Raw genomic sequence first — 15,422 nt, forward strand, 5'->3', positions numbered from 1 at the left:
GGCCTGTACCCTCTCCCTAGGTCCCAAAATTGTCACTGTAGGAGAAGCAAACTCCTGTTCAGATCCCTAATTAGGGGATGGAAGGGGCTGGCTTTGTCAGGGTTTGCCTACCAATTTGGCTGCTGGGACTGGAACCCAGACTTCCTTTGCTGGTGATTCTGGGAAGTAACAGCCTTGCCAGGATAGCTGATGTGGGGTGCCTGCAGGTCCCAGTTGGCTGCTGGTGGGATTTGATTTTACACAGTCACCTTAGAAGGGAGGGTGGAGGAGTCCATTTTGCAGAAGGAAACCAGGAGAGGGTGTCCCAGGTTGGCCGAGATCCTACTCACGAAGGCCGGCAACCCCCTTGCTCTGGGTGTCTGGCAGGGCGGGATTGCCCGGTGCTCACTGGCCTCTGCCCCATAGTGCTCCACCACCTGCGGCCTGGGTGCTGTCTGGAGGCTGGTGCACTGCAGCTCAGGCCGGGACGAGGACTGCGCCCCTGCTGGTCGGCCCCAGCCTGCACGCCGCTGCCACCTGCGGCCCTGTGCTGCCTGGCACACGGGCAACTGGAGCAAGGTTCGTGAGGGGAAGACCAAGCCAGGGCAGCAGCCCCAGGGTGTGGGGTGGAGTCCTGGGCTCTGGGTCTGTGCTCCCAGACGAGGGCAGGGGAGGCTCCACCCTGTCTGTGCGCTTGATTGTCTTCGTTTCAAATGTCTTTTCAGTCTCTTCATTTGGCTCAACCTGTCCCAGCCTTTGCTCCTGTTGGCTGTCTCCCTTTCTCTGTACTTACCCCCTCCCTCTGGACTTCCCTTTCACCCACTCTTCCTTGTCCCTTTCTCTATCTGTCCCATCCCTGCCTTGCTGCCCAGGGCTGGCCACCCTTGGTGCCTCCTTGGGGCGAGTGATCTGCTTCCTGCTCTGCCACACTCCTTGCTGGGTCTTGTGTTTGGGGGTGGGGTGCACACACCTGTACCTTGGTCCCCAGTGCTCCCGCAGCTGTGGTGGAGGTTCCTCAGTGCGGGACGTGCAGTGTGTGGATACACGGGACCTCCGGCCACTACGGCCCTTCCACTGCCAGCCTGGGCCTGCCAAGCCACCCACCCACCAGCCCTGTGGGGCCCAGCCCTGCCTCAGCTGGTACACCTCTTCCTGGAGAGAGGTGAGGCCTGGGAGTCTGGGGTGGGACCCAGGGACACCCTCAGATCCTGACCGTGCCTTACACCTCCCCTGTCTTCCTAGTGCTCTGAGGCCTGTGGTGGTGGAGAACAGCAGCGTCTGGTGACTTGCCCAGAGCCAGGCCTCTGTGAGGAGGCGCTGAGACCCAACTCCACAAGGCCGTGTAACACCCACCCCTGCACACAGTGGGTGGTGGGCCCCTGGGGCCAGGTGAGCAGGGGCTGAGCAGTGCTCAGCAGGCTCTGCCGGGTTCTTAGTCTGAGAGTGAACTGTTGGGTGTGTGCCAGGTACTGGGCTCTTTGCAGCCATTGCAGAGACAGAGGTGACCCTTGCCAGGGAGAAATAGATGAAGAGAAAAATGGATGTGTCCTGTCATGTCAGGCCACAGGGACTTTGTGTGGAGACAAGGATTCATCAATGCCAAGGAGAAGGATAAAGAAAGCTTCATGTTCTTCAAAGTCCTGAGGCGGGAACAAGGACCTTAGGGTATTCAGGGAACATAGCACAGGCCAGTGTGTCAGAAGGGGATAGAAAAGGAGCCCCTGTTTGGGGCTGAGAAGTTCAGGGATTTCAGATTTGGGCCCTGAGCCAAGCCCTGAAGTCAGCGGACCTGAGTTTAGATCCTTGTCCCACTGGCTGCTAAGTAACTCTGGGCAGATTGTTTTGGCCTTGCTCGGCCAGTGTTTTCCCATTTGTCAAATGGGTACAGCTGTGGAAGGATTAGATGAAGTAATAACAATGAAAACACAGATCCTGGTGCAATGTTGGCACAGATTAAACCTATTTTTTAGGGCTTTTTAAATGGCCAGACCCCTAGCTGCTAACAGTCTGAATCAGCGTGGTGGCCCTTGTTGATAAAGGTCTACCTTTCTGCTGCCCATGGGCTGTGGCGGATCCTCCCCCTGTTCCTTGGTTACTGTGCTGTATTATCCAAGTCTCTGCCCACTCTGCTCAGGCCACTTGGGCAAGTCTCCTGTGAGGGGCTTGCCCTGAAAGACTTGGGATGCTCGCTGATGCTCTTAGACCCCCTCACCCCCTGTAGGAGCGGATCCTGCAAGTGGGAGTAGGTCCAAGTGCCACTGTAGGCCCTGGGAATGGGACTAGGCCCACTGATGATCTGGCACCAGGTAAAGGACTGGCTTCCTAGTGGCACTACCCAGGGATGCCTGTGAAGGTTGGGCCCAGGGACACTCAACTCCTTTCTAATGCAGTGCTCGGCCCCCTGTGGCGGTGGTGTCCAGCGGCGCCTAGTCAAGTGTGTCAATACCCAGACGGGACTGCCTGAAGAAGACAGTGACAAGTGTGGCCATGAAGCCTGGCCTGAGAGCTCCCGGCCCTGTGGCACCGAGGATTGTGAGCTGGTCGAGCCTCCACGTGAGTGACCCCACTGCCTGCACTCTGCTGCGGGCTGGGCCGCGTGAGGAGGACAGTGGGGAAATGGAGTCATCAGACAGTCACCCCCCACAGCTCCGCTGAGCCTGAAGCTGCAGTCTGGGCTCAAGAGCTGTGTGTGGCCTCAGGATGCCACATTGAAGCTGGGGCTGTGCTGGGACTCTGCCAAGGGGAATCCCAGCCACACAGGGCATCCTGCAGATAGCTTCTCTAGCCTCAGGGGGGTGGAGGGGGTGGCCTTGGCTCCTAAGTTGTTGTGTGACCTTAGGCAGATCTTTTTCGCTCTGGGTCTTATTCGCCATTGAGGCCAGGATATCCTGTGGCTGTGTGGAAGCTGGGCCTGGGGGAGCCTTACGCCCAGCTCTGGACTGTCCATTCCCAGCCAGGCGAGGGCTGCCTGGGGTGAGCAATAATATAAGCACGGGAAGGACCTCCCTCCAGGGTCCTGCTAACTTCCAGCATTGTTGCCTTCCTGGCCATCTGGGTCCTCTTGGTAAAGAACCTGGGCCAGAGGTGGCTCTGGACACCACCATCCCCCCCCCCCGCCCCAACCACCACCACTTCCTTCCTGCCCCCAGCAGTCCGGAACACAGAACAGTATGGCCCTGGACCCAGCACCTGGGTTCGCTTCACCAGCTGTGTGGCCTTGGGCTCCATTCTTTCCCTGGGCCTTCCTTTCCTCATGTGTAAAGGGGCTGGCAACCCTCATGTAGGAGCCTGGGGGTGAAAGGCCCACACTGCAAAGGCACTTAGAGGGTGTTTGGGAAAAATGACTTCCTCCCTCTGGCAGCCTCGGTCATCCTCCATTGCAATGTCAGGGAGAATCCTAGGGCTGCCTCTGGCAACCGAGGGAACCCAGAGGCTTGGCACTGTGTATACTAAGAACAGTGCCCCAAGCCTATTGGCTGTCAGCCCCTTGTCCCCAGGATGGAGTCTGTGGCTATTGGACCTACCATCAGGGTTAGAGTCAGGGCCTCTGGGTATCTACCTACTCTCCCTTGCTCAACACAGCCTTCTCTACCAGTAGCTGGCTCCTAGGTGGCCCTTACTTAGGGCCAGAGCAGCCACTGCCATGCTTTCTGACCCCAACTGCAGGATGGCCCTCCTGCTTCAAGACCCAGCAGAAATGCCAGTCCCCTGAATCCACCTGCCCTGCTCTCACCCACCCTCAGCATTCATCCACAGCATCTCAGACACCTCTTGGACATAGCTCAAGCTGGGTGCAGGCGTCACAGCACTTGCCTTCAGGGATAAAGGGCCATGGCTCCTCTTCATCCCTGACACTAGGCTCAGAACCAGCCAGGAGTTGGGTATTTATGATCCCATGTGGTGAGGATCAGATGGGAGATAGAGCAGGAACTGAGGCTCCACAGGACCTAAAACCAAGGAAAGGCCTGGCTCAGAAGGCTCTGGACTTGCAAGGTCTCCCAGGGGTTGGGGTGGGCTGCAAGGAGGGGATTGTGTGAGGAGGTCATGCATGGCACATGAAGAGTTTTCTTCTGCAACCAGTGAAGGGTACTACCCTGGGAGGTATCTTGGACCCCAAGTCCCTAGAATTCCCAGGATGTTTTGATGGTTTGTGGGGTGGGGTGGCAGGACATTTGGAAATCCTGGAAACTCCAGGGTGTGTGGTCACTGTGGCAAGATAAGTGACCCAGCATGGCCACATCCGCCTGCCTGTGGAGGTGGGGGTTATCGATAGGAGGGAATTATAGCCTCAGAAGTTAGGAGCCTGTTTCAGGATCTTAGGTCACCACAAGCGACTAGATGCAGGTCTGCAGATGTGTGGTTTGGAGTTACTACCCAAAGCCAGGGTGGAGGACCCTGCCTGCTGCCTTGTGCCCTCTGCCAAGCCCAGGGATGTCCCAGGGTGGCTGTTGCCCTCCTGCTCTTCCTCCCCTGGGAGTCTGCTGGAGTGAGCAAGGCCCTGGCAGCAGCTGGGGGCTGTCAGCAGCAGACCAGCCACAGCATTGGGAGCAAGGCCAGGAGGCTGGAGTTAAGCCACTTCCCAAAATAGCTCTGATAGCCACTGGGTAGGGACCCAGCCAAGCCTCATCCCCACTGACAAACACAGCTGCTGTATCCTCCCTCCCCAGGAGGCCTGACTCTCAATTCCTGGTGGCCACTGATGGCCCGTCTGGCCCTGACCAAGGCCTCCTCTCGGGGCTTCATTGCACAGCTGAGAAGTGTGGGACTGGCCCAAGATACGACTCTGTTCTGGCCTTTGACCTAGAATGTGAGGCTAAACGTGGCTCACGTCAGGGAAGATAGCAAAGAGACCTGGCAGGACAGGTGTACTCATGCTGAGAGGGGGTGACAGAATCGTGGGGCAGAGACCATTGCAAGCTGGCATAAGTGTCTGAGACTCAGTTGTGTGCTGGTATCTGTCAGATACCAAGGGTGAGCAAGGATGCAGATTGGAGGCCCCCAGTCCTGAGCAGGCTCTTTGGCTACTCATGGACACCTGAGTGGGTCAGGGATGGGATCTCAGGACCTTTCCTCCAGAAACCTGAACTCAACAGTGTCAGTTCTCCAGAGTTCTGGGGATAGGCCAAGTGAAAGGACAACAGTTGGTGGCTTTCAACTGGGGATCCAAGGGAGGACGTCCAGAACCTGGGAACCCAGTTCCCTGAGATTGGCTGCTGAAGTCTCTTTAAGGCAGGTGGGTGGCAGTGGTGGCAGGTGAGACAGCATAGGTTAAAATCCCAGGGACTTGTCAAAAATAAATAAATAAAATTAAAAAAAAAAAAATCCCAGGGACACTCCTCACCCCAGCACAAGGGTGGTGGAGCCTGGTTCTGGGTGCTTCGCCCCTTGGCCCTGACTGGCTGGTCTCACCCCATCCCCAGGCTGCGAGCGGGATCGCTTGTCCTTTGGTTTCTGTGAGACTCTGCGCCTGCTGGGCCGCTGCCAGCTGCCCACCATCCGTGCCCAGTGCTGCCGTTCCTGTCCTCCACTTGGCCACGGTGTCCCCTCCCGAGGTCATCAGCGGGTGGCATGAGGTGACCTGAGCCTCGACCCGCACCGCGCACCAGGATGCACAGACAGACCACGCACAGACCTCAGCGCCCCGTGTCGGGCTGTGTCAAGAGCCCTGCCCCTCGCGCCCTAATGGTGCTATTCCTGCCCCCTGGCCCTCAGCAGCACGCTGGGGACTCCCCTCCCCTTGAAAAAAGGTATTTTTTTATTCTATTTGTGCAACATTTATTATTATTGTTTTATATAAATGAGTATCTACTGTTCCAAAGCTCAGTTTGGCTTCGTTTTGCATTTGGTAAATCTCAAGTGGAAACCACTCCTCACCCTCGATCCTCTAGGATACTCTGTTCCCACCTTCAACAGATAGATTTTCATCTGCTTTGAGGGTGGGTGTGGGCAGATCGACAGCCAAGGAATCCACGCAGAGAATGGCGCCTACTGTAGGCATGGGAGGCCTGGTGTCAGAGTGGAGGGTGGCTTCTTACAGGAGGCATATCTGCAGAAGCTTAGGAAATAGGAGTAGGAAGATTTTCTGGGCAAGGGACACAGCTTGGCAAAGTCCTGAGAGTCCCTGTCCACACCCCTTACTTCTGCCTCCTGCTAGCAGCACCCCCCCACACCCCAGCCCTTTCTCCAGGGATCCCCACTTTAAGTTCCTCAAAGACATGTGTTTCACAGGGATGAACCCCAAGCATTGTCAAACAAAAAAGTCTACCTTGTCAACCACAGGACTACCCCATGGTGACGGGGTCTGGGGTTCCTGTGGGCACTCCCCTGACCCTATAATTCCTCTGCACAAAGCTGTGGAGAGGGGAAGAGCAGACTGGCCAGTCTCATCCTTCTTGGTCCCCACTTGTCCCTTTCCTTTATCTCCATGCTCAGAGATGGGACTGGGCTACTCAGGGCTGACTCAGGGTGCTCCTTCCCTACCTATAAAACCTGGTCCCCTGGGGTTGTGGCTCAGCTGGTAGAGCGCTCACCTCACGAGTGTGAGACCCTGGGTTCGACCCTCAGCAACACATAAAAATAAATAAACAAAATAAAAATATTGTGTCCATATATAACTAAAAAAATATTAAAACAACAACAACAAAACATTAGTCCCATGGAGCAAGACTCTGGTACACACAGCAAGGAGCAGCTGGAAATGAAGTTGCTTTGAAGAGGGTTCTGGGCCCAAGCCAGGGGTAGGGAGGTGACGAACAAATGCCTTTTTCCAGCCCATATCTTCCCCTTCCCCCAGCTTTGAGTTTGGTCCTCCTCCCCGAAAGTGTTCTGCCTCCTTCTCCAAGTTTGGGGCACTGAAGTTCTAAGAGGGGATACTTCTTACATTCTATTCTCCAGCATACAGTATTCCCAGCCTCTAAGGTGAGTGGGCCCTGAAGCCATGCAAGTGGCATTATGAAGGCACTGGACGTGGGCCATATGGCTACTCAGGACTGAGGGAACACATTGGCAATCACTCCTTGGGGATTAAGACCATCAAACAATATCAGAGGGCTGAAATAGTCAGTGCTAAGGGTCACAGGACTGAAGGGGTTGAGAAGTGTGTGGGAGCAGAGGCAGCTGTCCCTAGAGGTCAGGAGGGTGTGTGCTTAGCTGCTTCCAGTTCCATATGCTCACACCTCTTGGTCCTGAACATGCCCCATTTTCAGGTGAGAAACCCATGGCTCTGAGGGAAGTGATTGGCCCAAGGCCACATACCTTGGTGACAGAGGACTGATGGAGGCCTCTGGTCCCCATCTCCTGTTCTGAGCTCTGGACTTCCCTTAGCAGTTGACCCCTCTGACCAGGCAGGTGGAGGGCCCCCTGCAGGTTCCCAGGGCAGTCTATCAGAGGTCACTCAGGAAAGCCAGTCACCGGGAGCACGCACGAGTCCAAGCACCACAGAGGGTGGAAGAGTGTCAGGCTCACTTCCTGTCTGTGTTTACAGCAGCCCTACTGGCCCAAGGAGGCCCACGCTCTGAGTAATGGCTTCCCAGGGCTCAACCAAGACTGCTTTCAGTGGCAGCCTCTTGTAAGGGATAGGGAGTAGGGGCTGGCACAGTGGCAGAGCCCTGGGGTCCCAGCTCTGCCATTACTATTATGACCTCAGGAATCTCTAGACTTGCTGAATCTCTGTGTTCCCAGAGGAGAAGCGGCATCCCAGGTCCTGGCCTGATCTATCTGGGAATCTTGCTGGATTCCCCACTTGATGGAAAGACATTTGGTCTTAATCATTTTTGTGTTTTTCCAGTGATGGCTAGAGGTGTCCCCAGTGGCAGCAGGGCCTGAGCTGTCAGCCCAGACAGGAGGCAAACAAGCCATGACTCAGGCAGGGCACGGTACAGCTGGCGGGAAGAGGGCGCCTGCTCTCTGGCAGGGGCTTCATTAGGCTCAGCAACAGCGTTCCCCTTTGGCTCCCAGGCTCTGCCCTCAGCTTCAACCTCTCAGGGTCTCCCAGAGTGACTACTGCTGACAAATGTGTCCTGTTCCACCCCACCGGAACCACGGGCAGGGACACCCAGAATCACCAGGCTGGCAGGTTGGAGAGGTCCCCACCCTAGCCCATGTCCTTCTTGGGGCAGACCCTGTCACAAGGAAATATAACTGCCTTTCAAGGCAGAATGTTATACAGATTACTTTATTTTTTCCTTTATAATTCCAAAATTTAACTTGAAGACAGCATAGAAGCTGCTGTGATATAAATGGACAGTCACCTGGCAGCGTCCCTCTTCCTCCAGCTGCCCAGCAGGGGTGGAATGATCAGTGGCACACATGGGGCTTCGCAGCCAGTTTCTCCCCTGTCGGGACTTCCCCAGCAGGCCCAGCTGCCCAGCTGCTGGGTCCAGCTGCCGGTCATAGGGGGGAAGATAATACTGCAAAGCAGGGGGTGGGGGATGTGCAGTATACATTTAGTTAAAAAAAAAAAAAAACAACAAAGACTGGGTACTTGGCTAGAGTACTTCCTATATCAATATAATATTCTGGTGCAGTTGACACCAGAATCGTTCCCAGCAATCTGTAGTCTGCTATCAGCGTGACTACAGGTAGCGACTGAGGCTACCTGGGGTGAGGAAAGGGCTGAGCAAAAGTGAGTCAAGGCTGGAGGCAAAAGGGGCACAGGAGGGAGCAACCAGGAGGCTCAGGTTTACATAAATACATACAAGGGAGTTGTGCACACAAAATAGAACTTGTTATATAAAATAGATGTACAGACTCTAGAAAAACCTTGATAAAATATCCTATAAAAATATAAACTGTAGTGAAACTATACAAAAGTATTAACAGGTTCAACCCATTAAAAAAAAAAGAACCATCAATTTCAGAGTTGGGAATTCCCACTAGGTGTGAGGTGCTCCCCTCACCTTGGCACCCACATTTAGGCAAGCAGGCTGGAGGCCACCCTTTCAGCTTGCAAGGGCCACCACAAGGGGCCCTGGGCTGGCTATAGAACAAAGGTTCAGATGAACAGCAGCGTGCAGAAGGGGCACTTGCCAGGCGGCCAGGGGAGGAAGAGGGACCTGGGGCCCTGGAAGGTAGGAAGAGGTCTCTCCTCAGTGGAGGGAGGGAAGGGGAAGTGTTGGCTCAAATCAGTGGGACCTAAGGCTATGGAAGGAGGGCACTCCTCCTGACCCAAACTGGAACCAGGCCAACGATTCCCTCTCAGCCCCCTGGACATTAAGCACTTTATTCTAGGAAGAAACTCCAGGAAAGGGTCCCCAGTCCATCTCCTCTGGGAATTGCTGTCACTGCCTCATGCTTGGTAGGCAAGTGCTCCACCAGGTGCTTTCTAAGAAACATTTTTTTTCAGGGTAAACTGGATAAAATAAGTCCATTCCTAAAGGGAGTATTTTAGCTCCACTACATGGAAGTTTGGGGATGACATCTTCCAGGGGGAACTGACTTGAGACTAAAAGCTGAGGACAGCTGAAGCTGATCCATGGGGCCCTAGCCACAGTCCCAAGCACCTCCTCACAGCTGTCCCCTAAGCTGACAGCCACTATTTCACAAGGTGGCGGCAGGGTTCTCCAGCACTTGATCCCAGCAGTCCCCGAAACAGTAGTGAGACTGCAACGCCTGCCCTGCTCCCAGGCAGCTTCCTGAAGAAGCCGGGCTTCAAACAACTGTTCCAAAGATGTGCACAATGATAAATACAATCCTAGTATCTGAAAAGAGAAAAGAGTTTTGACTAAACACAGGGACCAGTTCCCCCTACACCTTAAGAAAGTAGGCAATTTAAGCCCAGGAAGTTGAGCTTGCTCTAGTAAACAGGCTCTTAGAAACAGCCAAGTAGTAACTACCAACTCAGCCACGGTACTGCTAGGATGTTGACAGTAAAAGATGAACAGGAAAACGATGCACTATGGAAAAAGCACTTCTTGAACTTGCATCGCTTCCATTCTTAGTCTGAGTGTGTTTGTATCAACTAAGGATTGTTTCTGATTTGTGTCTAGGTAGTGTAAAATATTTCACTTAAGATTGTTTCTTTTGTGTTGGAGTAATACTGTGCCAGAAAACATTCTCTCATGACATCCGCACATCAGTGATGGTCCACAGGACTTAAGTAAAAACAACTTTCCTTGCTCAAAGCCTCTCTCCTGGCTTCAAAAAGGCAGTGCTCCGAGTCAGAAATTGCCTAGGCAGCCCAAAATCAAGAGGCCACAGTGACCCTACATCCTTGCTCGAGGACAAAGGTGCTCTGGGTGGCGAGGGTGGCAGGAAGACTGTCGGAGAGCTCACCCAAGCCTTAGCTCTAAGTAAAGGAGCCTGGCAGCAGCCTCCCCCACCTGCTAGCTAGGTGAGGGACATCAGAAGCACTGCCCACCTCTGGGGAGGCCGAGGTTTCTGCCATGTAGTAGGGCTCACCCAGCAGCTGCACCAACACCCTGAAAAGCAATCCCCCAAAAGCTTCCTCTGTTCCCTCAATCAGGGGCATGCCAGGGTGCAGTTTGCAGCTAACTTAGACTCCTATCTGAGCCACACTTGGAGAGTGGCTTCTACAAGGCAATTCCCAGATGCAAAGCAAAGCATTCCACAGAAGCTCAGAGACGGTCAGGCACATGGCAGGCAGAGGAGAACAGCCAGTGATTTACAATCACGAACTGAGATGAGACGTGCACGGGGCTGACTGCAGAGCCAGGCCCTCCCCGACGCAGGGTGGGAGCTACTGTTTTAAAATGCTGTGCAGGAGATGGCAAAAGCTAGTCCAGAAGTGGGGCATGGCTGGCAGCTGAAGCCAGGATTCTTGGGCTCTCTAAGGAGGCTGTTTCTGAACATGGAATGTGTCTACTTTTCTAAAGAAGTCCCTCATTTCACATTGACCTTATGCCACCTGAAGCAGCCAAACTCTGAAGCCCTGTGATGTACACAATTGCCTCCTATGTACAAAAGAACCTGGGAGAGGTCCAGCAAAGGATGGTTTTCACAGGGTCAAACACCAACACAGCTGACAGATGCTGTAAACAGGCTCTTAGAAACAGCCAACTGGTAACTGAGGGGCAATTCACCAATCAGGCAAAAAGCATGATCACGATGCCAAATGTTGTGGCATGGAGATGGCTGTAAACAGATGAGACCCTGCCCCCAAATGGGAACTAAGAAAGTGCAGTTTGGCTTTGGACATCTGCCCAGCAGATTCCCAGACACCACAGATGTTACATTCTGGCATTTAAACAAGCAGAAATGTCCCTGCAGTTCACACTTTTGACACACTTTGGTTGTGAAGGGAAGAAGAGCAGCATCCTGGGTGGGCATCCACTTAGGTGTCCTCCTCCTCATCGCTGACCAGCTCGCCTTTGTCAGGGCTGGTGTCCCGCTCACGCAGGAAGTCCTCTCGGATGGCCTCCAGCTCTGTCAGCTCCAGCCGGACCTTCTCCAAGTGGTAGGTGCGACGGTTCCGGATCTGGCGCAGGGGGAAGGGGTTCAGGTCCCCAAAGGAGATGCTGATCAGTTTCCTGGCAGGACGAAGGGCAGAGACGAGCATCAGCAGTGCTCAGGCAAGTGCTCACAAAGCCCCCACCACAGCAAAACCCAGAGGCTGGGGAGCAGGGAGGGTGTGTGTCACCCAGGGAGGCCAGGCCTATGTCCTGCAGACAGGCAAGGAGGCACAGTGGCTGAGCAAAAGACCCTGCCTGCCTGTCAGACTCAGATCCCAGCTCTCCCCTGCAGATGTGACTGGGAGTTGCAGAGTTGAGCCACCAACCCCCTTTTGGCCTCTTTCCTTGTCCACACATGGGATAACAGGAATGTCATCTCCTAGGGTGTGGGTGTTACTTGGTTCTGAGAACAACATCTGACTCTTGCTTGGTGAGAGAAGGTACAATGAGTGCCCCCATCAGGCCACACACACAGGGCAGATAATCAGGAAGACTGTCCTGAGACTTAATTCCCCCAGAATGGATGAAAAAGCAAACTTGGTGACAACGGTCAGACCCAGGCAGCAACATGACCAGCGTTGACCAGAAACATGAGGGAGCTGGAGCCTTTCACAATATCCCCAGATCGAGGCACCGACTTATGATAAAAGTTTTTTTTTTTTTCTTTTTATAGTAGATGAACTCTAGATAGGGCAAAGGGGTGGGAGGGCAAGGGAGGGGGCAGGGGGTTAGCAATGATGGTGGATGTGATAGACATCATTATCCAAAGTACATGTGTGGTAAGAGTTTTAAAGTTGTGATAACTTGTCTTTAACCACCAGTCAATAGTTTTTATAAAAACAGAGTTAAGACCCGTCCCAAGGTCTGGCTATGGCTCTCCAAGCCTCAACGGCCAGCCACACTGTGTCAGGAGAGGAGCTGACCCCCTCCCACACCCCATTCTTCTGCCAAGCCCAGCATCCTGGGCCCAGCTGTCATGGCAGAAGGACTGCCTCCTGTCTCTACCAGAAGAAAACCATTTGCTCCTGCTGCTGCTCAGCAGCTTGGGCCACATTTAACACAGACGTACAAATTAAGAATACACAAGCCCTAGGATTTCTGCCTCTTATATTTAAAACACCTACTCCTCTGATCTGCCTAACTCTAATACAGAGGATTATTATTGCAAGGAGGTAGAAGGAGAGAAAGTTGGCTTTATTCAAATGCCAAGCTCCCCTGTACATTTCAGGATAGGTAAGCACCAGAGGTCAGGGTAATAAGCCTAAACACAGTGACTCCCCAAGTGAGGACCGGGACACATGCCACATACTCAGCCTGCTGATGGGGCTACTGAAAACCCCGGGGAAAATGAAATGCTGGTGAGGGACCAGGCACCAGGAGCCCACGAGACCAGTCCCTTCTCTCCTGCAGCTTTGAGCCCACAGGTTCCACAAGCCCAAGACTAAGTCCCCCTTCTTGATTACATAAAGTGAACACTGAGAGTACTAAATTAACATTTTTCACTTACTCCTCCAGTCAAATGGGAACTGACTGGACCCAGTGGCCCCTGCTGGGAACAAGGGGAAATCAAGTCACTACCCATAAAACTCAACTCCTCACAGACTCCCACAAGTCAATACCATTTAACTCAACGGCCCCTGAATGCAACTGGCTACAGAACTGCAGAATTTCGTTCCCTGACCCTCGGGCCATTTTTTTGGGGGGGTGGGGGTGTGGTGGAATAGGGAATTGAATCCAGGCCTTTGCACCTGTAGACAAGCATTCGACCACTGGGCTACATCTCCAAACCTTTATTAGATTTTATTTTGAGATTGGGTCTTGCTAAGTTGTTAAAGCTGGAACTTGTGAACTCCTCAGTAGGTGGAATGACGGGTGTGTACCGCTGCACTGCCTCCTCTCTCCTTTTCTGTATGACCGATGTACTGCAGAACTGGTGCTCACTGGAACCACTTGTGTGGGGAACTTATAAAATATTGGGGTTCCAGCACAAAGGTGGGGCCAGGACATCTGTAGTCTTTCAACAACATCCCCAGTAATACTGCTGTCTTTCATAATGCATTTGGCAATTCTTGGTCTGATGGCCTTGGCTTTCTAAAGCAAAGGGAAAACTGCACCAAGAGCTGCTCACCAGGTGGCGCTGCAGGACAATGCAAGATGGGTGGGAGCTGCCCAGCTTGGCCTGGTGGTGACAGGAAGGGGCTGACTGGGGGAAGGGGGACTGAGGATTCCAGCACAAGGCTATCCAGGTTTAGGCAAGATTCGACTCTGGAACCAAAATGCTCTCAATAGAGTTCACTGCCGGCATGAGGAAGTTCACTCAGCCATTGTAAGTAATCCTGACCAATGTGAGATTAACAAGAATCCTAAAGGCTCACCTAGGATTTAGCATCAGTCTTTTCAAAGGCAAATATCATTCTCAGTTAGCCTTCCTATTTATCTGTCTGTCCGTCCGTCCATCCATCCATCCATCCATCCATCTATCCAGCTATCTGTCTACTTATTTTGGTACTGGGGATTGAATCCAGGGGGGCTTAACCACTGAGCTGCATCCCCAATTCTTTTTCTTTTTCTTTTATTTTTTTAATTTTGAGACAGAGTGTAGCTGACTTGCTCAGGGCCTTGCTAAGTTTCTGAGGCTGGCTTTGAACTTGTGAGCCTCCTGCCTCAGCCTCTAGGGTCATTGGGATTACAGGGGGGTGCCACTGTACCCAACTCAGATCTCTTTTCTCATAAAATAAGGTCACTATTGTTAGAGTTGGTAACAAGGCTGAAACTATTTTAAAAAGCCTAACAATGGTGATGGCCTCAAGAAAGCTTTGTATGTCCTCAGCCACCACCTTCTGCTGCCAATTTGACTGCCAGGACCAGAGCAGCAACCAACTGTTGTCCAGGAGACATAGTGACAAGGACAGCCCACAACAGGAAATAACCATGTAGATGGGGAAGGCAGAAGCAAAATAATTCATGGTCATTCATAGACATCTGGCAGCCCAAGCCAGAAACCCAGGGTCTTCCAAGTTCAAATCCTCCTCTACTCTCTTCAATCTGCCCCCATCACTTTTCTCCATCTCTGGGGCCAACTCTCTCCAGGCCACCACCTTTCTTCCCTGGACCCCTCAAAGAGCCACTATACGCTGGTCTGCCAGTGGCCAGTCCCATCCCAATTTGACATATCCTTCTGCCTAAGCTACAGTGACTTCCCAACATAGATTGAAGATCCAAGTCCCAAGCCCCATCTCCAGGAACCTAGACAGTCCAGCTCTGCTATGGCCCAGCTGCAAGCCCATGCACACCGGCAAGAGCCTGGCTAAACTTCTCCACAGCTCTCAGAATACACTTGCTTCCCCACCTGTGCACGCCCAGAGGGCAGCTCTGCCAGAGTCGTCCCTCCGTTCCCCACTGCCCCTTCCCAGCCTACTTTCTTCCCAGGCCTGGGCTTCCTCATCACATTGCTCACCAACTGAGGCCTCAAGTTCAGGCGCTGTTGCTCATCTATCATCCCCAGTGCCTGGCACAGTCCTGCCACATAGTAGACACTCTGCAAATGCTTGTAGCCATGTGAGACTATGGCTTCGGATGGGATTTGTGTTTGTGAGACTGAGGATGAGACCATCTTCATTTCAATTCCTTTCCAGTCTCTGGAAGGCCAGCCTCCTTCCCATTCCTGTTCACTGGAAGGAAATTCCCTCTCTCATGCAGAACCCCACAATGGCTGGAAGACAGCAAGGACAGGATACCCTTAAGGAGACAGAGGACAGGCGGCTCTTTCCCCTGACATCTGGACAGTCTCCTGAGGACTCACCTCGCATCAAGGATAGTACGAGTGAAGTAACGGAGATACTTGAATATAGACATCGAGTCCTGCAATTTCAGGATCTCCTCTTCCTTGTATTTAAAAAGTGCCAGGGCAAAACGGAAAATCACCTGTGGAAAGGACAGGAAAATCTGTAAATGGAGATAGAGACACCCTGGCTCTAGGCACACGTCTGGCACTGGGAGGGCACTCCCAGGGCTTTGGAGATGCCCCGCCCTGAG

General features: G+C 53.1%; 2 protein-coding genes across 4 annotated transcripts in view; one reads left to right on the top strand and one right to left on the bottom strand.

Moving 5' to 3' along the window:
• Adamts7 (ADAM metallopeptidase with thrombospondin type 1 motif 7) overlaps positions 1-5,802 on the top strand; it is a 46,252-nt gene extending 40,450 nt beyond the window's left edge. Inside the window, exons 20-24 of the mRNA XM_015480352.2 lie at positions 406-558; positions 968-1,141; positions 1,222-1,368; positions 2,370-2,532; positions 5,400-5,802. Of these exons, the coding sequence (XP_015335838.1) occupies positions 406-558; positions 968-1,141; positions 1,222-1,368; positions 2,370-2,532; positions 5,400-5,551 (789 nt within the window). The 3' untranslated portion in view covers positions 5,552-5,802. The remainder of the gene's footprint in view (positions 1-405; positions 559-967; positions 1,142-1,221; positions 1,369-2,369; positions 2,533-5,399) is intronic.
• Positions 5,803-8,136: 2,334 nt separating this feature from the next.
• Positions 8,137-15,422, bottom strand: part of Tbc1d2b (TBC1 domain family member 2B) — a 74,302-nt gene continuing 67,016 nt past the window's right edge. For all 3 annotated transcript variants that reach the window (XM_015480350.2, XM_015480349.2, XM_015480351.2), the window contains 2 exons: positions 15,190-15,311; positions 8,137-11,465 (listed from right to left, as the gene is read on the bottom strand). In XM_015480350.2, the coding sequence (XP_015335836.1) occupies positions 11,270-11,465; positions 15,190-15,311 (318 nt within the window). In that variant the 3' untranslated portion in view covers positions 8,137-11,269. The remainder of the gene's footprint in view (positions 11,466-15,189; positions 15,312-15,422) is intronic.

Source organism: Marmota marmota, unplaced genomic scaffold, assembly GCF_001458135.2.
Source record: "Marmota marmota marmota unplaced genomic scaffold, marMar, whole genome shotgun sequence".
Taxonomy (NCBI): Eukaryota; Metazoa; Chordata; class Mammalia; order Rodentia; family Sciuridae; genus Marmota; species Marmota marmota.